Source organism: Calonectris borealis, chromosome 10 (assembly GCF_964195595.1).
Source record: "Calonectris borealis chromosome 10, bCalBor7.hap1.2, whole genome shotgun sequence".
Lineage (NCBI taxonomy): Eukaryota > Metazoa > Chordata > Aves > Procellariiformes > Procellariidae > Calonectris > Calonectris borealis.
In genome coordinates, this window is record NC_134321.1 from 4942995 (window position 1) to 4966433 (window position 23439).

The following is a 23439-nucleotide window of genomic DNA, read 5'->3' on the forward strand; positions in this document are numbered from 1 at the left end:
ACTGTAGGTTCTTTTTAGTGAAGAATCTGGACACTTTAAAAACAGCTGGAAGCAAGCTTTTTAGCTCACCTGTACTGGCAGAGAAAAGTCTGGGAGCTGTAGGTTTAGAAAAAAAGTTTGGCACAGGCAAAAATGTAGTGGATATATCAAGTGGTAGTAAGCATAGAGTCCTATTCCAGATTAAGCCTGCAGGAGAGGAACACTACTGGTAGTAGTTTCTAAATATTCAATGTGGAAACAAAAACTTTATAGCCAACAGTGTGTCAATAGCCAATTAGAAATTTGGTTTGAGATCATAGTTTGGCTGTGGCTAAATTAGATGAATAAGTGAATGTGTCACTAGGCTGGCAAAAGATGATTTATTTTAAGCACAACGTATCTGGAATTGGAAATTGTTAAACTGCTGAATAAAAGACATGCAGGTGGCTAATAGTCAATTGGATATGGTGAGTACAATCTAGTTCTTTAATTCTAAGGATTTTTTTCGGATAAATGATTTCATTCAGGTACCTGTTATTAAGAGAAAAATAGATTCCTAGAAGTCTTAGACAATGCAAGATATTAGCAAGCGTAGCTAATATCTTCCTGTTTGCAATCTTAAGGCTAGTTTTACCCGCTTTGTAGGTTTCTTGTATCTCTCTGAGAAATAACTTGTGAAGTTACTATTAATAATTTGATCTATTATATAAAGTGGCATGTAAAATCCTTTTAACTGTTCATTGGGTTTTGAAGAAAGGGAGCATGTTGCTCATCAAAACTGATCAGAAAAGAAGGAAAAGTAAGTGTTAACCTAGGTAACAAAAGCTAGACAAAGACCTATGGAGGCAGCTTGTAGTAAATCTCGGCAGGTGGTGTCAACATTTATGTTGAAAAGGCAGATGCAGCCAGATGGAAAATTGCATCTTTAACCCCTGAGGTCATAATGACATGTCATCACTTCATTTGATCCCCCTGCTAAGTAAGCTTATCATCCACCCTGCTGTCACTTCTGTTATTACTTTCATTTCCATAATAAAATAAAATTTAATTTGTCTGGTTTGCATGTTTTTTTTCTTTAGGTCAGGGCTCTTACAAACCACTGTGATACATATGGCAGCCTCTCCAAGGTGGACTTACAGCTGAATTTGTATTATAAGTCTGAGCTTTTCTCCATCTTTCACACCTTACTCTGAGCAGAAGGAGATGAGGGAGAGGAGAAAGAGCTTTGGGGAAACTGCTGGTTTTCCTATAGCTGCAAGACCAGGGGAATCTAGGTGTGGGTTTGTTGCAAGAGAACTTTTTCCCTTTTGCCAGAAGGGAGTTATGTGTCTGTGACCCCATAGGAGTTGTGTCCTTTATAGAAGACAGAGTAGTTACCCACTGACTCTTGCTGTGCTGAGATTCCTTTGTGTAGCCTGATGTCTTTCTCCGGTGCTTTGTATTCCCCTTTGTGCAAGTCCCTATTCACGTTGCTTTTTGTTGTCCACTGTTGTACATACGTGCCTTCTGGTAGCTCGGCCGCGTGATGCCTGCTGGCCATAACATGAGCGGCTAGGTGGAAGGCTGAGCAACTTCTGAGTCCTTGTCCAGGCAGGCAGTTAAGTGAAGTACTGTTCTGCATCCCTATATAAGAGAACAATTGAGCCAATGCTGATTTAAAATATTTTTACCTAATATTTAAATACATGTTTAGTTTTAAACATGTACCACTTTAGTATCAGTAAATGTGTATTTTCTGTGTTCCTGAATTGAAGGTGAAGCTGTTAGTGTTCCTGGCAGTTTTCCAGAAGTTAATACACTTACTTATGCACAGTTGTATACTTCTCAAAGTTTTATGGGTATGAGGCATGCAGGAGAATAAGGTGTTTGATCCCATGTAATTTGTATTATGTTTTTTAGTTATCACTATTTTTCCACTTTTTAACTTACCATCTCACATTTTATTCATGATCTGTTCTATTGCAAAAAATTATAAAATCATTATTTGAGTTGTATATTGTAGTAGCTTCAACTCGCGCAGTAAAGGAGATCTGTATGTTAAGAGAGATGAGCTGTGTGTCCTGTGGAACTGTATCTGCAACTTGATTTGTTATACCAGTATATAGGCTGCTTTAATGTATGCGTGCTCTGTAGTCGCACCTTCACATATAAGTATATGTGCTCTGCAACCTAAGACAAATGTAATCTTGCTAATTTTGGTGACTGTAGGTGTAACATGCCGGTTCAAGCATGGACTATTTGCTCTAGAGTAAAAACCAGGATTCCTGCTGGTATTTATGCAGTCTCTGTAGAAGCTGCTATCTTTATTGGAACTAACTAAATTAAAGCTAACTCAGGTATTCCTAAGCATGTTATATTTGCTTCTCTTGATTTGCAGGTGAGACATACCCTAAAGACAGGCTAGCTTCATAGGTCTGTTTTCCTTTTCATCTCTTTGCTATAATGGAAACCTAGTCCTTGTTACGACATAATTACCTGGTCTGAAGCCAGCAGGGAGTTGCTGCTTTATGTGTAGGGTGTGAAGTTCTCTAAATAAATGTAGGATTAATTACATTCACAGCATGTCATTGAGGTGATGAGATTGACTGTGATTGTTCAGCCCTCCTTTTCTTTTTCCCTAGGTTTTCTGATTTACTGGTTTAATCAATATAGTGTAATGTGGGCCTGGTGTTGCAAAGGCATTAAGGAGCCCAAGTCTTTCAGGGGAAAAAAAAAAGATCTGTGAGATTTAGGATTTTTACTGCCTGTGTCATATCAGATCTTAAAGTGCACAAAGAAGTAAGGAAATCAACCTTCAGTGTCATAGTTTCAGTCCATTGCATTGGTTAAAGTTTGGTAGAGGGAAGATTTCTTTATGTTCATTCTGACCTCTTTCTTGGCTTTAACTGACTTAAATATTTTATTTTACAAGTGAGCATCTCTTTATATTTGCAAAAAAGAGCGGGTTTGAATGTATAAGACGGCCTACTAGCATTTTTTCAAAACTTACATTTGATAATCAGAGTAGTGCTGATAGTTTGACTGCTGTTGTGCCCATTTAAACACACTGTACCACACTGAATCTTCAATAGCCTCTCTTCAATTCATGTAAGTATTTGCATAGCTGTATAGGTCTGTTACTAATTTACATTAAGTTCTCTCCTCTGTAGAGCATCTTGCTTATTTTCCTTGTATCTTGTTACACATACCAGCTCCCCATATCTTATGCTGTGCTTGCTTGTAGGGCAAAAAGCATTTGAGTACAGATCATGTATGACAGCCTTCCTGAAAGAATTACCTTAAGCTTTTTCTAGATTTGGGAAAATACTTTGTAACAGATAACATCTTTAAGCTTGTGTAGCCAAATATTACGATCTTTAGAGGAATGTAAATAATTTTATTTTGACATATATACCAATTACATGTTGAAATTATTTGTGAAACTGATCATCTATTTGCAAACTTAGGAAATTTGACCCAGTTATTATTTGCTGATATCTGGAAAACTTTGGAAAGTGTTTCAAAGTATGTAGAAACTATTTTGATTGTGCCATTTTTGCAGCTGTTTCTTTTTGGCATTTTTGTTTTCTTTAGTGGTTTAGGGTTTTGTAAAGCTCAAAATACTTGAATAGAGGAAAAACAGGTTTTAAAAAATCTTTTGGACTTTGCTTTTTTGCTGCTGGTAGGGTTGATATTCATGAAGTCCTATTCACTCTTTGTGGCATTGTCATGTTCCTGGGAATGACTCAACTGTAACATCTGAAACTCAGGACTGTACTGCTAAATGAGGGCTGTAACTCTTGTTGACTGTGACCTCTACTATGAAAATACCAAGTTCGGACAGGAGGATTCAGGAAGAAAACTATCCTAAAAGGTTTTCAAGTGGTGTACTACTAACATGTTAGTTTATTAAATTTTCGATCTGTAATGCGGGAAGAGGGAATGTATTAAGAGATAAGAAAAATTAATCAGCGCTTTAAAGCATTCTCAAATGCTAGAGGAATATGCTAATTTTCAGCTGTTAACCTCTTGGATTCAACAGCCATGATTCAGAAGAACAAAGGCATCAGCAGTAATATATTCTGGATGAAAATCCTGCTTCTTGGCTCTGTGGGATTAAACTGATTTGTACAGCATGTTTAAAGCACTTCATACAGTTAAGACCTCAGAAAGAATACACCTCATAATATTGTATTTTATGTGCATTACAGTTTCATGGCCAACTGTACTCTGCTTTGGCTGTAGTTTAGGTTTTACTTTACCTTAATTGGTGCCCATGTTAGCTTAGTGAAGGCTGTGGTAATTTCAGGTTTGATAAAAACTCCAGTATTCAAAGTAGGTGGTGCAGAGAAAAGCCAAATTGCTTTCACGTTGCTGCTTTGAAAGCAGCCTTGCCGTTAGCATTATGCTTTTAGCATATGTTCTGATGTAGCCAGTTATGTTATTTATCAGATAGTGTAACAACCCCATTGCCACCATCACAAAATCCCTTCTTTTGATCTGTCTTGTAGTTAGAGGATTATATTTTTCACTATTCTTCTTTAATGGTATTGTCATTGTGGATACACTGAAGCCACTTAATTCCCTGCTTCCCACCCCCCTGCAAAACAAAACAACTTGTTGGATTTTGGAGATTTTTAATTTGAAGGCTATTCTTTCCTGTGCTGTTTTGGCTTAAAAGCTATAGAGGTACAAGGTGTAAACCAAAAAACTCTTGGTGCTGCTTGTGATTACACCTTTTCCATGAACACAGTAAGAAAGCTGTGTTTTATCTGATTACATCGGCTTCACCCTTATTGTCTCGTGATGACCTGCTATAGTAGCTCATGTCTACAATCCCCAATTACTGTAATTCCTTCGTAGCAGGCTTTACAAGCTGGCATTACTACTGCTGGCAGCTAGTTCAGCATGCAGCACTACATTTGCTTACTGCTTTGAGTAATCATGCTGCCTTAAGTTTGCTTTTCATTCACTACTTTGGTGGCCTGTAGTGGTGTATTAACTTACAGATGTCCCAGCTGGTTTTCAAGCTTTTACCAATAATGGGAGTGGCCACTTCAAATGGTCTCTTTGCAGGCTCTTTGAGGTTCATTTTATGTATATTTCAGTTTACATACCACCAGCCCTAGGAGTTACTAATATGTCAGTGTTCTAGGAAATACTGGAAAATGGCAAAAAACAACTGGGAAAGGCAGATAGTTTTTTGTTCCTTTATAAAGTTAAGATCATCCATTGTTTTCAGAGTTTTTGTCAGAGTACTGTCCAGTATCTTTAACAGTCTGTAAGAAAATACAGTGTGTGTCTTTTTAGATAAATATTTCTGGTGACATTAAATGTTATTTATTTAAAGGTAGAAAATGAATTGCACAGACTGACCCAGATTAGCAACATGTGCTTATTTGAACAATGTGCATTTTAATACAATCAAGTATAACAGGGCACATGCACAATAAAAGATTGTAGATCATAGTTATGGATTGGGGAATATAGGACAGTTGAAGGCAGCAGCTCCAGAAAAATAGGTTGGGTCGTGCTTGAGAACAGTTTGAACCTGAGCACCTCTTTATCTCTGGGGAGGTAAGAAGGTGAGAACAACGTTCAGCTGAAGAAGCAGAGTAGTATCATTTAGGACAAGAAGTGGCATGACTTTAGAATGCGTCATTTGTGAGAATGTGCTAAAACACAGGCTGATTCTAGTGTCTCTTCAAAAAGATGTTGAAAAATTGAGAGAATTAGGGGAAAAAAGGTTCCATGAATGTACATGTCTGAATGACCTATGTTATGGCGAGACACCAAATAAACTCAGTAGTTCATTGGTAAGAAAGTTAACGATTGATTTGGACTTGTCTGCAAGTATGACGGAACAGAGATTTCTGTTGTTAGCCGTTGTGTAGTATAACAAAAAAGAATTACAAATAACATCCATATATTTGAACAGGAAACAGGAAAAATCCAGACAGCAATAAGTTTTCACATTTACTGGTGAAGAGTAATTATGAATTGGCTCATTCTCCCTAGGTTGTTGGATAATTCTGTACCGTCTTACTTGTTTCCATCAAGATAGCATAGCTCAAAAAAATGCGTCGTGGTTTGAACACTAGCTATGGGTCTGGTGCAGAAAGTGCTTGAGATTCTGTGCTATTTATTATGCTACTAAAACAGCCTTTTCTAGTCTTACAAAAGGAAATGCTACCATTTTCCATAGAACTTAAATAAGGGTTTACGAATTTATCAAAGAGTACATTGACTGTTGGTGCCTGAATTTGGTAGAGAACTCAGATTTATTTATTTTCACCTCAAGTCATCTGCTCTTAATCCTTAGATCACAGTTCTTTGATTTAAAAATAGTAACTAATAATTTGCAAGCACATTATATATGTCTCCTCTTTCACTGTTTTGATGCATGTTTTTAATACAGTTTCTTTTTGTTTACTGTCATCTTGAGCTGCCATGCCTCTCATTAAATGTTGCATCTTATTTAAGGCCTGAGCTGTCACTTCAATTGTCTGTAAAGCAATAGGTGCACATAGAGCACTTTGTAAATAACAATACCCAAGTAATGTAATATACTGACTTAAGAGGCTTAAAGCAAAACAGTTTGCCCTGAAGGCTGAAAAATGTGATAGACAGGTGGATATAATACCAGAAATTCCCCTTTATATGTTTTAGCAAGCCCTGTAAAACATGGATTTTTAACAAGGGATTTAATCTCTCCTCCCAGCTGCTAGCTGCAGTTTCCTTTGATGTTTTTCCTCTCCTTTTCTTCTGTTGTTTTTTTTTTTCTATTTATTCCGTCACTTTTCTATAGCTCATATTCCTTCAGGCTGTGTCTGAATGCACCTTGCTTTGGGTAGAGAAGGCAAAGAAGAAAGCCATTTCTTCCCCCTGCCCCCCTCAGGCTACTGCTTTGATTTTCCAAAGTTGCTGGGAGGCAGTTCCTCTTTGCCTACAGAAGGGTCAGTGATCTGTGGTATGTCTTTTCAGTCAGCACATCTCAGCTGACTCCCCTTCTGTTTTGACTAGGGGAAGGATGAGCTTGTGTAGTTGTTGCCTTTCTAAGCAGGTGGAGTGTGCAGCTGTGATCAAAGTGGGAAGGCAATCTGCAGGCTGATAATATCTTCCTGTTTTGTTTCCAGCCTTGTCAGTAGCTAGCTTGGTTTCTTCCACCTGCCCCCACCCCTTGCAGTGATTGCCTCATAAATCTGAAGACAGAACTGAGGTAGAATGAGAGAGAAAAAATGTTGAATGAGATGATAATTTAGTCTGTGGCCTAACGCCCACTCCCCACTATTCCCTGGGGACGCCTCCCTGCAAGAGCTGGGCAGTGTGGGCCAGCCATGTGACGCTGCATGCATGGCTTGCAAGTTTCTCTGTCACAGTCAGGAAGCCAGATCTGCAGCCAATTCAGTGGGATGTGGTGGTGGTATTATTATTAATTATTGTTATTCATAAGAGGCATGACCATGCTCTAGAGCATCTGCTACTAGGTGCCCTACAAACACAACAGGGTGTGGGGGGGGAGAAGAATGGGAGCAGGCTGTTCAGTTTAGGCCCTTGCAAAAATCTGCTTTCCTGCCAGGAATTTGCAAGATGCTCAGATTTGGTGTCTTTTTATGTTTAGATTGTGTGAGTTGAGAACGGACCGTGAGTGGGAAGGCTACAGGTGGTGTTTTCCCTTAAAGTGTTACGGGTGTCAGTCAGAAGCAGCGGAGCAGTGTCAGAGTTAAAACTCTGACCGACCTCACTAGGACTTTTGTTGTTTGGTGGATAAATTCCATTGTAAAGGGGTGGGATCACGTTGGAATAATGCGTTTGTAATTGTACCTTTAAGCCTGTCCGTTGTCGTTGTTATTTTTGTAATACGTGACTTTACTAGCATTATCCTGACACTAAAATTCACATCTTCTGCACTGCTTTGTGTGAGTACCTTTCATTCCCGTATTGTAACACAAATTGTGTGATTTACAGTGTTAGGAGTGCTATCTCCTAGATCACTAGTGGTGATGGTGAAGACCAAGTTCTAGGTAATGGCAGTTAAGAAATTTGAGGGAGATGAGGCTAATGTAGAACAATTGTCAGTGTTCCACTTCTGTAATGCAGCTGATACTTACTATCACATTATAAAATCTGTTCCTTTCTCTGCATCTGTTTTGTGGTGAGTTATCTATTCATCTTTCATTATTTGTATTTATCATATATAACTTTGGAAGCTGTGCCGTTGTTAGATGTTTGGACTGGCTGCAACTTACCGAAGCTATTTTGGCAACACTGAGCTGCTTCTAAGCTTAGTTAAAGTATCCTTAAAACATATACATACTGTTCAGTTTCTTTTTATGGTTCAATATTAATTCTAAGTCTGTTTTCTCTTGTGAATATTTTCATAGTATCATCTACATAAGTAAGCCGTACTTGATTTCTTTTATAATCCATGATATGTTTGGTTTCAACTTATCAAAAAGACCAAGTAATGAAAGTAAGATGTTATATTGGAAAGCTTCATCTTTTTTTAAAATATTTATAAATGTGAAGTTCAGCTCATGCAGTATTTAGATTCATTATGAAAGAAGCACTGTAGAATTTCAGAATAAATATGGAGAGAAAGTCACTTGAAATATTCAGACATATTAACATAAAAGAAGTCACTTAAATTGAAACGATGGTGCTGTGTTCTATATTTGATTTATGGTTAACAAACTGTAATACTTTAAGCTATGTAGATAGCAGTTCATGTTTACAAGACTGCAAGTTGGATTGCAGGGTAAGTATATCACTCTTAGATTCAGAATTCATGTAATGCCCTTTGAAAGCCAGAATTTCAAGACGAAAGCATTTTATGTTCCCCATAAACCCATTGGATTCTTCCACATCAGCCATTGTTTTATGGTTCAGGACTGCTTTCTGTCACCTGAAGATAAGCGGTGGGTTTCTCTTGTCAAAAGTAGTCTCTTTATGCTGGATTTCTGCTCTTCTAATCCTGTCAATTTAAAATTTGGCATCTTGCTTACAGGGAGATGTATTCTCCAGACTTCTTTTTTAACCCTGTGCTCCCATTTTTATGGTGTGGTTTTCCTATATTTAAGATAAAGGTTTGGTGTGCAGTGAACGCTTTTCCAGTCTCCACTTTGTCTGATGTCTACAAGGGAGGGAGGAAAAAAAAGATTCTATAAACTTCCTACAAACTGAAGCCTTGTGCCCTAATCTCTTCACCACATCCTTCGACACCTCCACCAGGCAAGAGGCAGCATGTGCGGTAGCTGGTCTTAGCACTGATCAGCTGGTTGGTATGTGCATGCTGTGGTCTCCTACCAAGCCAATACACAATAGCTGTGTTCTGCCGGCCTTTTCTCATGAGGGTCATTATTTTGGATCTACCTCTGCTTATTTTCATGAAATATGTAGGAATTTAAAGATCTTTTTTAACCTCTAGTTGCTCTTAAATTTGATTGAAGTTGCCTGGTATTTCCAAGAGTTGTTAGAAAGGAAATAATTAACAGTAGGTATAGACAGGGACAGTATAACTGTGTAAACCTAAGTAATTTAGGCTGAAAATCAGAATCCATCCTCTTGAGAAAGAGAAAGAATGAATTCTTACCTGCAGTTGCATAAAATATCTTGAATAGACTGAGCACATTTTATTTTAGCAGCTGGCTTCTCATAAGGAAGTGTAGAAATTAAGCAGTCTGTAGTGTTGTGTTGTGGAGATGGTTTGTTTCTTTCCTATGAAGACAGTGGTTAATCTAGTACTAAATCATGTGAACAAATGTTGTGTTATTTCCATTGTGTTTACACTCATCTGTCTTTCTTTTGCTGCAGATAATGTAGAAGATTAGTTAAAGTTTAGGTCAATTTCTACCTGAGTCCTGAAGAAAATGGTCCTGTTTCTCCTTCGCTAAAACATTAAATTCAGCTTTGTTCTTACATTATCTTCCGTACTCATTGATCAGAGCTAATGAGATTTTAATGGAGTTATTGATCAGTTCTACCTCTATTATACGTAAAAATGTATAATAAAGTAAGCACATGAAACTGTTGAATGGTGCTGTTTGTGTTTATCTCGCTGGCTGTTAATTGTGCTACCTATTCTGTGATTCTTTCAGATCTCATAAGCCAGGTAGGGTTATGATGAGCTAACCAGCTAATAAAGACTGGAAAGAGTGATTTAGTAAATGTTGCATATTCATCTTTCTGTTTAACTGATACAATAAGGAATTCTGTTGATCGAGGTGCCATTTTTGAAGAAGGGATGTAAAATAGGTTTTAGACTTTTCTGTTCATTAGGAGCCCATGGTATTTTCTGTGCATGGGGCGAGAATAAAAGAATGTTATCTGTGCTCTTCTGAATGAGTGCTTTTTGCTTCCATGGAAGGGTCACCCTTTGGTTCAAGTGCTGTGTATTTTCTTTTCCACTTCATGCCTCAAACTTCAGGGTAGTGTTGTTATGCTTCAACTTTTAGCCACGTTTCGCTGTAGAGAATGGTTTTGTTTCCAGAGCTGGATGAAATAAAATCTGTGCATCATTTGCCCAACCTTGTGGGGAATTGGGGTAAAGAGGTTTATAAGGTACTTTGCAATAAAAACAGTGTAAAGTTAGGTTCATTGTTATAGTCTGTAATACAGCAATGTGTGTACAGATAGGCAAAGTAGTTGTCAGTGTCTGTTAAAAGTTACCAAGACTATGGGCTTTCTGCTATGAATTTCTTTCAGAACTTGATTTGGAGTATTTTTGTTCACTGATTCTGAGCCTGCTTTTTCAAAACTATTTCACTCTGATTGGAGGTCATTGACTAGTGTATAACTTGAAGCACTCATTAGCATGCACCTTGAAAGTGAAATAAAAAATGCTGAAATACGGCATCTCATATAAAACACATGCTAAAAGGCGGAATTGAGTCTTAGTCTCTTATCTCCAGGCAGATTTTGACGCTCATGTTCTTTTGTAACCCATGACTTTTTAAAGAGTAGTTTTGGCAAATGGATGGTGTGTTTAGTGTGATGAGTTTCTTATTATTACAGCTAAATATCCATTTGTAAGGATTCTTTTCCTGAACTGGAGGATTTTTTTGTTATCTAATCTCATTGTTTGACCATTTATGCTTTTTTGTGCGTGCTGACTTCAGATGTTTCTACATTAATGAAGTCTGCTTTTGCATTCAACGCCATCATCGTTACTGTTTCTATGTTTTACCAGTCAGGGTTGATCAAACCTAGGCTTTTTTATGTCTTGAATATTTTTTTAAAATCAAATTGTCTTTCAATTCTCTATCATAAGAATTAAATCATTATATTGTTTTTTTTTCTTTCTAGCTGTTTGAAATTGTATGTGACATGTGGAGGGATGTTTGACTTTGTTAGTTGCCTTTCTGAAGGAAGCATGCTACTGTTGGTCTAAAGCCCTGAAGTTTGTTATGTTAGGGTAATTCAAAAGTATGTGTCTCTCTCCCACCTTATCCTCTGCCCCTGAGTGTCAGAATATGTTGTTCCAGTGACTTACAGCGTTGCCTAATAGAGTGAGCTCAATTATCAGCTTCAAAAGACTTTCCCCAAAGATCACCAGTTTGGTTGCTCAGGCAGCTGTGCAGGATTAGATAGAAGCTGACATCTGAATTTTAGATTGAAGAACAATTTATTTTCTTCTCAAGTATATATAAGAATAGTTGGATGCCCTGTCAGCTGTGTCATTCTTGTATGAGCTTACTTCTTATCTTTTGTTATCATGTTTGGCTGTAACTTGTTGAGCCTTTTACTTCAAGGGAGCTTAAGCAGTAGACTTACTGCTGTAGGGATATTAATTTTCATCAAGATCATGATAGAGTTCATGTGGGAAGTTAATGTTGGCATTATCAAGGAACTGAACGTTGAACAGTGTCTCTTCATACTCCTTGTGTGTGGACAGATAAGGCTTGGGCTGGAAGACAGTGATTGATGGAATCCAGCAAGAACCACTCTGGGCACCGGAAAAATAAGATGATCTGGAGAGTCTGGCCCTTTTGCAGGTGCCCTTTTGTTAACCAGTTACAGTCCATGTAGAAACGTCATTTACATCTTACTGCAGCCTGTCCTCAACCAGTTTTGTGGCAAGGCAGAAAATTTCATTATCCTTATAGTTTAACTGACACTTCAGTGTCTTGCAGATACTAAATTTACACATCGTCTGTATCTGAGCTGCTGAGGCTCTACTTTGGGATAGTATCTGGTGATGTCTGAGATAATATTAACTCTAGAATTCTCTTAATACTTAGGCTGCCTCTGGCTAAAAGAATAATTGTGGGAAACTGTAAGCAATGCTGCCAGGTATGTAATTTGGAACACATTTTAAGTGGTTATATTCTTGGCTGGTTGTATTGCTTGTTATCTTATCTGTTTTATCTAAGAAAGAGGGTGTCTATGAAACTTTCTCTCATAAGTCTGAGTTTTGCCAGGCCTTGTTGAGAAAGGTAGTTTAAATATAGACTGACGCTTTCTCCTTAAACTTCATACAGTAAACGTATAAAATTAAATGTATAAAATTAAGGGAGTTGGGAATACCTTGTGATCCAGCAGACAAAGCCTTTTGCTTAATGCAACAGCTTTACTATTAGATGGATCCTATGTGTCCAGAGCTCCAGTTAAGTGGAGATAAGTTAAATAACTGCCCTTTTTATACTTGTCAGCCCTGCTGACTGGCACAGCATGCAGTTTGTATTTGAATGCATCTCAAGGAATTATAGGCCTACCGGGGGATGGCAGCTTCGCAATGAGACAGGCCCATTTTCATATTTGGTGGAACCTATGACACTGCAAAGGCACGTCTGCACTTGAAGTATCTACGGTTTCTTTGAGACTTGTTTATCTTGCCCGTAAGGCTTAAAGATAATTAATGTAAAGTGCTTTACATTTAAAACAGGGCTTGTCAGCCCTGTAGAGCCAAGTTAAGAGCATTGCTTGCATGGATGACCGATTGCCATTGTAACACAGTGAATAGGCCCTAACCATATTCAAACAACATAATATAACAAGACTTTAGTTGGTTCCAAGATTAGTTAGGTTCTAGCTTGGTTCCAAGACCAGTTAGGTCACATTCAAACACCAGGCTGGTAACCAAAGCTGTTGTCAATGTTTTTGATATACAGGTTCCCATGCTTTGTTGCTTTTGTGTTGTGCTTGGGCAAGAATAGCTTAATCTGCCGTGACAGCACTTGTGCACTGTACACTGACTTGATTGTGATTGAGCAGGGGTAGATAATAAGAAAATTCTGTTGCCTTATAGTTGTGTTTTGCTGTGTCTTACACCTAGTTTATGCTGTGTGCTTCAGAAAAGTGGACGTTTGTATACATCTGTGAAATGCAAAGCCAAACTTAGGAGGCAGTAGAAATAATCCTTCTATTGTTTATAAAAACAAAAGCAAGCTAAAGCTTGTGCCTGTACAAGAAAAGTCCCTTTTCATTCCATAGCGAAATCTTACTGACTGCTGCTTTGAAAGACTGTGCTACCAATTTGACTATTTACTCCCATGTTTGCAAATACTCTGCACAGAGTATTTTAGATCTGTAACTCCCATGAGTTTTTAGAGATTTTAGTATTTTTACAGATTTTAGATCTGTAACTCCCATGCCATGATAAGAGTATGCAGTGCCACCCATCATATAGAATGAGGAGCAGAATGCTGCTTTTCATATTTTCAAGTTCTCTGAGTTGTTTCTTTGGTTTGGGTTTGGTTTTTTTTCGTTATTGTTGTTGGTTTTTTGTTTTGGTGTTTTTTTTTTTCCCCCTTTTAAACATAACTAAACTGCTAAAGCAAGAGAATTGGATGTAAGGCAAGTACCAGGCAGATGGAAAGGCTGGCCCATAAACACTTTTTCTTTAAACCTTTTCTTTTTGTAGTGCTATTTCTGATTGATGGACATAGTATACAGAAGCATAATTACTTGTTTTTATTTTAACATTTGGGAAAAATTAGAGGATTTTGTGGCTAGATGTATTCCCCAAGTCTTGCATTTATTTTTCACTTTCTGCAACGCTTTCTTTCTTGCATTTATTTTTCACTTTCACATACAAACTTTCTGTTTGTATTTGAATGCATCTCAAGGAATTGTAGGCCTACCGGGGCTAGATTGACTTTGTCTTTCCTTTGAGCTTATGTTAAATCTTCTTCGGAAACAATCAAATCCCTAATGTATGTCTTCTATGAGACCTTTTTCTAGTAGCTCCGTGTTCTGGAGATAACAGCTATCTTGATTCGTCAGATCCTAGTGCCGTCTTTACTCCTTGGAACAGAAGGTAGAACTGGAGCTTGTGGGAGCATTAGTCTTTAACTGGATGTCGTGGTTTAACCCCAGCTGGCAACTAAGCACCACACAGCTGCTCGCTCACTCCCCCCTGGTGGGATGGGGGAGAGAATCAGAAGTGTAAAAGTGAGAAAACTCATGGGTTGAGATAAAGACAGTTTAACAGGTAAAGCAAAAGCCGCGCACACAAGCAAAGCAAAACAAGGAATTCATTCACTACTTCCCATCGGCAGGCAGGGGTTCAGCCATCTCCAGGAAAGCAGGGCTCCATCACGCGTAACGGTTACTTGGGAAGACAAACGCCATCACTCTGAACATCCCCCCCTCCTTCTTCCCCCAGCTTATATACTGAGCATGACATCATATGGTATGGAATACCCTGTTGGCCAGTTTGGGTCAGCTGTCTTGGCTATGCTTCCTCCCAGCTTCTTGTGCACCTGGCAGAGCATGGGAAGCTGAAAAGTCCTTGACTATGTAAGCACTACTTAGCAACAACTAAAAAAACATCAGTGTGTTATCAACGTTATTCTCATACTAAATCCAAAACATATACCAGCTATGAGAAAGAAAATTAACTCTATCCCAGATGAAACCAGGACACTGGAGAAGTTGTGTCCTGCTTCCCTCCCACCCCGGCTGCTGGTTGTCTCAGCACTGCAGTCTGCATCACCATCACTTTTCTTCATGCTGCCACAGGTGGATATTGCTGTAAACCTGTAATGATTTCCCTTTCCTGTTGCCATAATCCTCTTTTTTTTCCTTATTTTATCCATCTCCTTTTATTTGCTAAATCTCCTTTGATTCTTTGTTCTTTTCACTTCAGTTTTACTCTTTTATAATCTGAGACCTGTGGAACAAGATTTTTTTCTTCTTCTAGTGCATGGAGAAACTCTACTGCTGCCTAGACAAGGATTACAGTAGTTCTGTCTTGGAATTTGAATTCCAGACTGCATGGACAAGACCTGAGATGCCTCTGTTGTTATCTGGTCCTCAAAGCTATACATTAAACAAAACATGCATCTGATCAGTTTAACCTGTAATTAAACATTTTCCTTAAGCAACTGACATCTCGATAACTAATAATTATCCTGTGTAGCACCTTTAAAGCCCATTATGCGTGTTTATGTAAGAACACTATTACCATAATAATAAGATATCATTACCACAAATGTGCATACTGAATGAGCATGTCTTAAAGTAATCATGCGATTCCATTAACCATACTTGAAAAATTAAAGTATTTGCTGTCTAATCTCTAAAACACTACTTAAAAGATTTTGGAAACAGCAGGACCTGTTTACTACAAGTCTCTAATGCATGATATCTCATTTCTGGTGTCTCATTTTTGTTTCCTGAATTGTTGCTTACCTTTCAGCTAGGGAAATCATTAGCTCAGAGACCCACAGTCTCCTGTTGAAAGAATTTCCATGCTCTGATTTTTATGCTGTTTGCCTTGTTTTTTGTCCAGGGAGTGCTGCCGCCTTTTCTTGAGGCTTATGCGAAATGCACTCCTGAAACTCAGTTCTCCTTGAAATTAGATAATTGCCTTAAACAAGATGGACTGATAGCTAATTGTAATTCTGTTAGTCCCTTGCACAGGGGGAGAAAAAAACCCCAGCTGTTCTTCAAGTGCTCATTTTTTGTTTCTTTTAATAGAAGATTGGAAAGTTGGGGAGTGGAGTTTTCTGCTTTTATGTATAAATTTGTCAAGAGCGTTACAGTTTGAGTTTGTTTCTCATATTGAAATGTTGAGCTCTGTAGACTGTCCTTTTTTTTTTTTTTTCCTCCCTGTAAGAGACTTGATGACTAGAGTGAACGTTGGGAGGAAACATTTACCCTACTAAGAAATCTCAGTAACTGAAAAGAGACTTTTTCATGCTGTTTAAATCCAGTTTAAATCAAATACCTGATGTGGCTAAGAGCTAAAAAAAGCAGTAAAATAATCTTCTAGGTTTTTTAATGATTTATTAGAAGATTCCTATTGTGGTTGGCCTGACATGATCTTTGGGGCACTGATGGTGCAGAGAGGAAGAAGGTTGTGGAGGTCTGCATGAAGTCCAGACCCCTTCCCCTTTCCTGAAACGCGCTCTGTCCTTGTGCATGGTGTGGCAATCACACTGCTCCATGGACCACTATGTGAGAGAGTTGAAGGAAGGCAGTTGTGGAGGTTAAGAGGATAGATGGAATTGTTGGCCTTTTGCAGGCATTTACTCATCCAAGCAGAGTATCCATTTGTGCTGTTGTTGTTAGAAGGGAAGAGCAGGCTGTTTAATCAATGGCTTTTTTTCTGTAATCCTTTGTAAAGATAAAAAGCATGTCCTCTCTCAGTAGTTCTATCAAAACTTTTGGGAGAAAGGACTAAACATGAAACTTGAAGCCACAGTTGTTTTATGAAATCAGTTATTATCGTTATTTTGTAGTGTATTTTGATCACTCAGAAGGAATTAACCCAGGGTTTTCAGACTAAGAATGCCTTTTGCAGTTTTTCTGTTGGTCCAGTAGGACAGGTGTTTGTCTGTAGCTGTCAGGCACCAGCGTTTTCATTCATTCTCTTCGAACTCATTGATAAAAATGCATTTGTGTATAGAGTGATCAAACACTTGCTGCTTTAGAGAGGCCATTCTTTTATCTGTCAGTAGTGCTACATCTAATTTAGTAATATAATGTGTGTTGAGTCAAATTAGTATATCACTGTGTATTTTCTTCCTTAACACTTGGCATTAAGTAATCTGGAGCACAGTGAAGTATTTATTAATGCCACAAAGTACATGGTGCCATACATCTCCTTAATACATGATTCAATTATGTGACACGTTTCTGTATCTGAGGTGTTAACTGCATTACAAGTGAGCAGTAAAAGAGAAGAGGATTTTATGGGAGTGATTTCAAGGACTGAGAGTATCTAGCAGAAAAATACGCATGAAAAATTAGAACAACAGAAGTAGGGAAAAGGCAAACAATACATATAGGATTGGGAAACAAAGTGGCAGATATGATAGAAGAGGTGTGAGGACAAACAGGACTTTCAAAATTGATTTTCTATCTATAATGGTAATAATAAAACAGGTAGGTGAGACTGAGGTACTGGAGCTGAAGGTGTATCACTAGAGGAAATTGTGCCTACAGTGAGTTGCTCATGGCTGTCAATGAAATTAAAAGGAACTACGTATAAAATGGGTAAAACCCAGTGTTCTCTGTCACAATGCATATGAAGCTTTTGGAGCTCGTATTCTTGTGGGCAGTCAGGCAATAGGACAGGAAAAAGGATTGTATCTTCATATTATTAACAACTCTTACAGGGGAAGGGGGCATGTGCACACACATACATGCGTGTAGTTAGAAGGAAGGAGAGACTGTTTCAAAAGCAAAGCAAAGTGCTTTCTGAAAGGGATATAAACTCTTGTGACTCGGAGTATAAACCAGCTTCTCACCAGTGTGTTCAGGAAACAGATTCCCCTGCAAGCCAGTTATTCTGTTACCACCTACCTGCGAGGTTTCATGAACCTTTCTGTGTATCGCTTGGCTTCTTTTTCTTTCTTTTTACCTATGGAGTGGGAAGAATGCTTTCTTTGTTCCTAATTAGGTTGGCAATTTCTCAAATCCTCCATAATTTTTCAGGAAAAATTCAAGTTCTTGATAAAAATAAAATGGAAATATATCACCAAAAAGAACAAATTAGGATAGTGTTTTAAGTAAGCACCTTTTTAAAATGTGGTACTTGTGTTTATATTGGAGGCTGCTAGGATAATGTTGTGATTTAATTCTTAGCTTTAGATTCAGAAATCCTAGAAATGTGAATTGTTCTCTGTTTCTTCAGTTACTTCTGGTAAACACTTATTTCTTAGTTTTCTAGTCTATGGGTTGAACTAAGGAAGTTGAATATGTTTTATTCCAAGTTCAGCTTTTAAATCTTGCACTGTCTGTAAAATGTGTAAGAAGCTGCATTGAATTTCCCTTCCCCCACTTTTAAATACAATTCCTTTAGGAGCAAAAAAAATTGAAGCGTCTATGTTATACTGAGTAATTATGCCCCCTGGGAAATAGAATATAAAGATCTTTAAAATCATTCAACTGAGAGAACAAGCACTTTAACTTTTGCCTCGCAGGAGTCATGTATTACATTATCAGCTACTTGCTCCAGTGTCAGTGTGTCATGCCTTGCAGGTTAGCAGGTTTGGCAGAGGAAATGAAACCCAGTCAGTTACTGCAGGATTTATAGTAGACCTGCTGTTGCAGGAAGTGGTGAAAAGTTGATTGATAGTCTGAGGCAAAACTCTACAACAAGAAACAGGATGTATGTTTGTTATTTTATACCCGTTTTCTCCTCTGCCCCCCACCCCTCCATTTCAAGGCACTCTCTTACTTCTTGTTCTCTCTGTTTATAAATCCATGATGCACTTCTCTGGTAAAGCACGTGCTGACTTCAAAACACTTGAGGAAATGGGTATGGCTGTACCAAAAATTTGAAGCTGACGTAGCGTGCCTGCTTTATTAGAGGTGTTTACCTAAATGGTCCTGATATTTTTGTTGAATTATAGTTCAGCTGAATTACAAATGAAAGGTAAAGCACAATCTTCAGACAGTATATTGAACATCTCCTGCTATCATGGGTGCACCAAGCTAGCTGTTAAAGGAGGATAGTATGTCATTGAGATGGACCTCATCAGCTGTGCTCTATCGCTTCAGCTGCATTTAACAGACGTATCTGAAAGGGTACTAAAACAAAATGGTTTTGCTGCATATGAACTTAATCCAGCAAGCCACATACTGCAGAGTTCACTGCTAAAGACAGCAGTCCTGAAAAGGGTTGATCTGAAATCCATGTTTTCCCTTACTGTGTATTGCTGAAACATCAAAGAAGCAGTATCTTTTCTGAAAATGTCACTGAAGACTTTCAGTGGGATATTGCCTAGCCTTGTGGGAGAAGTTACCCAAAATAATGGTTAATTATGAATACTTTTGATTTTTTTTTTCCCCTATAGTATCTACTTTTAGAATCATTGAAGAAGAAAGTTCTTTGCAAACTAAGCGAATAGTAGAAATGTTTAAGATTTGTGTTCTTGTTATCAAATGGGAAAGTTCTGTTTGTAAAGTTGAATAATATATCTTGTTCTTTGTTAAAGGTCAAAAAAGTTGGCTGCACTCTCTGAATCCTTGCAGAAAACCACACTCGCTAAGTCCCACATAGGATTTGAACTAGAAGAGCTGGAAGCAGCAGCAGTGCTGGTACAAGAGGAAGAGAGCATGTTAAAAGCTGCTGGCACAGTTTCCAAGCAACAGCTGCCTTCCTCTGAGTCGGAGACAAGTGACTCTGAAGAATCAAGCAGTACTTCATCATCTGGGACAGAAGGCGCTGATTCAGATGAGCGAGAGTCCTCAACCAGTGAAGATGGGAAAATAAATTCTTTACAAGGCACGCTTCAAGCGGAGAGGACAGCTCCACTTATTGACTGTAATGGATTAAGGCAGGGCACAAACACTTCGACGTTTGAGGTTAGTGATGAAAAATCAAAGGTTTTTTTGCAGTCTACATCTGTTCCTGGAAAACTGGTGGAAGAATTAGAAAAGCAAATGCACACTGCAATTAGACTTTCAGAACAGCCTGAAGGATTGGCTACTGCAAGCTGCATTTTACAGGAACAAGAAGAAAACCATGTATCTGAACCTGACAGATTTTCAAAAGATACTACTGGGAAAGGAAATTTCTTGGAGGTGTCTTCAAAGACAAACCCATTGCTTTTTCTTTGCAGCACAAATGAAGATGAATACTAAAGGACCATGTTAGAACATGGTGTAACCCACTAGTAACACAGCTCATTGCTATAATGAGGTGTTCCCAAGGCTATCCTGAGCTGCGGAAAGAAGTTGATATTTTTCTTCTTTGTTGTGTTGACAGTTTGGAGGACAAGACTGCTTTGAAAAGAATTGATATGATTGTATGATAGATACACTCATAGTTAGCTTTTTATTTTTCTTCTCTGATTCAACAGTCTCAGATTTGATCTCTACGTGTGGGAATGTGTAATTTCGGTAAACTTCTAGAAACAGTTTTCATTAAGCTTCTTTGGTAGTAGAATGATGTCCTAATCGAATACAACTGAAATGAGTTGTAGCATCATTTTAGTTATCTTTAGCTGTTGGGATTTACTTGGAAAATATCCTCATTATGTTTGTATAAACTTGTTTATGACATTTTGCTGCATTTTTTTAATTTTAAAATGCTTTGTAGCTAACCACTTCAAAAATAATGTTTATACCTTTAAAAGTCTAAATAGTGCTGACAAATTATTTTTAAATATATGAAAATTTTCTATTTTTTGTACAAAATAAATGAAATTTCTTTATCATCAGTGCAAGATAGAAGGATTATAGCTTATATTTCTGCAGTTCTTACATAAGTTATTTCAACAGTGTTGTCATGTATTTATTCTTTTGTGCTGTTTTTGAAATGTTTCCACATGTGGACGCTACTGTTGCTCTTTAAAGAACAGAAGTCCTAACTATTTCTATTTCTTTCTGCATATACTCTTAATATCACCACAGTAATGTTAACCAAAATGAAGAAACAACGCGGTACAGTGGTCTTGAGTATAGGACTGAAAGCAAACCTGTGCTGTCTAGACCTGGCTTTGTTATTAGTCTGTCACTAGTAGCTTTGGCCAACTCATTTGCTCCTTTTTGTCTTTATAATGTTAAAATAATCCAATATATTTTATGTGAATTTCTGTTAACTGTAGATAGGTTCTTGAAATCAAGTAGCTACTGCAAATTATATTCTACTATTCAATCTCCATAAAAGGATTTGGAAGAGAAGCAGGATAGGACATAGACCACCAGGTTTGATTCAGCAGGAGCACCCGATTCATGCCTCTGGAGGAGCAAGCCGTGATTACTTTTCAACCTTTTTACTATTAAAAAGTGTATGAAAATCCTAAGCTTAAAGACTTACTCTTCACCAATGCTACACCCTGCTGGAAATCAGCAGGCTAGCTCTGTTCTTGTGCTGACTCTGTTCAGTAAGAACTGCAACCCTGATCTGCCAATATTTTTTATGTTCTTAAATACCTACCGGTCACTTAATCAGTCTCTGTATTGTCATCCCCAGGGGAGGAACCTTTCCCATCTTGCATGTCAGTGAGCACTTACTCTTCTAAATGCTAGCAATAAAATCTACACTGTAGCTGCAATTATGCAGCATATGTCTGAGAGAGGGGAAAAAACAAGTTTAAGAAAAAAAAAGTACCCTCCTCCCTCTCTCCCCAAATTACAGGTATGAACTCTGAAACTTCCTTCAACTGAATATGGGCTGGAGAAGGCTATGAGTTAGGAAATACACATTGTGAAAATTGATAGGTATTTGTAATATCCCATGTTTTCAGTGCTCTTTTGTTTTGTGTTTGTTTTTTTTTTTCCCTCCATTCTCCCATTTTGTGGCAGACTGAGGAAAATGTTCCTCTTTTTCCAACAGAACTGCTTACGTTCAAGGGCTGGCTGCCTCTTCTGGAGTGAGGACAACATCTTTGGTTAATCTTTTTGTTCTTTCCTCTGTGTGCCTAAAAGCATAATTTATTTATGCCATTTTTGAGCCTTTTCCATCATGTCTGTGTGAATCCAGTTTGGGTGTAAATATCTTTAGTGTCCATACAATGTGATGCCACACTAAATGCCAGATGAGAACGTGGCATGCACACAGATGTTAACTCCCAGGTAGCTTACATGTCATTGATGTCCTTGCCTTTGAGACCCTGCGTAGTTGAGCTCTGTTTCTGCCTCCGAAAACATAGTAGTGCCTGCTCACTTCTGCAGGTCTGCAGCATGCTGTCTTCCCTTCTGCTGCTGCTCTGCTATTCCTCTGTATGCCTGCACCTGGGGAAACGTGCTGTGGTGTGTTGTACCCTGAGGCCCCTTCCCATTCCCAGTTTTCTTCCCCTCTTTGTCCAGGGTTGATGTTCATCATTGCCTTTTTGCAAAACTCTGCGTTTAGTGGTTGTGGAGCTGATAATGAATTTTGATTTATATATTGATTGATAGCAATTTTATGTGACCTTTGTAGTGGTAGGGTGGGAAGTTTTTCCATATTGGGTGATAAGAATTTCATGTGTGGCTGCATTATCCAGCACACCCAGAGAGCTCAGGATGAGCAACGTCTGTATGAAAGACGCCTTGCTTCGCTAAAAAGAACACACAGAGAGACTTAAAAGAAAAGTGGAGTTCTGTAGCCTTGTTTAGCCAAAACTGAGACTTGTTGAGTCCATGAACCACAAACACTTGGGAAAAGCAAAAAAAACCCAAACCCCACCACCACTCCCAACCTCTGAATCTCGTAAGCTGCTGTGGGTTCTGAAAGAAGTGAGTGAACTCCACTAAGGAGTCAAATTTATGTAGAGGAGCTATTTGGATGAATCCATAGGAATTGTTCTTATGCAGGTTTTCCAGGCTGGAAATTGGCTGATATAGGAAGAACTCAATACGTGTGTCGTGTGCTCTGTTGGTTTTAAAATTCTCCTTATTTCTAGTGCCCCTCCCCACCCCATCCACCCAAGCTTATTTGTAGCACAGCCAATACTTTGTTCTAAGGCATTTGTTGCTCATCATCGTAATCAGTCTGAAGGGGACAGAATTGCAGTGTCTGGACACAATTCCTACTGAAAATAAGTTTGAATATGAGCTAAGCCTGAGAGGGGAAGAGCTGTGGGATTTTGCTGGAGGAGTGGAAAGCGGGTTGTCTGAGGTGTATGGAGTGCTCTGGGAGAGAGATTAAATGGAGTTGGAAACGTAACTTGTTTAATGTCTTCTTAATCAGTTAACTTTATATTAGAGATCTAGGCTGTCTAAATAGAGCGTTTTTGTCCCAACCTTATGTTGTGGCAGTGGTGCAGAGCTTCCCTGAAGTCAACTAAGGTGGCCGTGGGAAGATGGCTCCAGTTAACGTCCTGACATTTCTGTGCCGCAGCAGACTGTTGTTGGGACAGCATCGACCTCCATTCTCACCCAGACCCAAGTGAAGGCAAGGTCTCGTTCCCAGCCCCACATCTTCGCAGAATGTTTGTGAGCTGACCTTACAGAAAGCTGATCTCCCTGGGTAAGTGAATGGCAGCAGCCTGGATTCTTGCCTGAGGCCCTGGGGGAGTCTGTTCTCCGTCCTCACTGCTGCCTGGAGTGCTGCTCCTGCCAAGGGTAGCAGGAGAGAGGGATCTGCAGGCGCTGTTTGTGCTC

At 38.5% G+C, this 23439-nt stretch overlaps 1 protein-coding gene across 1 annotated transcript in view; it reads left to right on the plus strand.

The window, feature by feature from the left end:
• The window catches only part of SHQ1 (SHQ1, H/ACA ribonucleoprotein assembly factor), a 58237-nt gene extending 35235 nt beyond the window's left edge, over positions 1-23002 (plus strand). The window contains exon 12 of the mRNA XM_075158615.1: positions 19347-23002. Coding sequence (XP_075014716.1) covers positions 19347-19995 — 649 coding nt within the window. The 3' untranslated portion in view covers positions 19996-23002. The remainder of the gene's footprint in view (positions 1-19346) is intronic.
• The last annotated feature ends 437 nt before the right edge of the window (positions 23003-23439 follow it).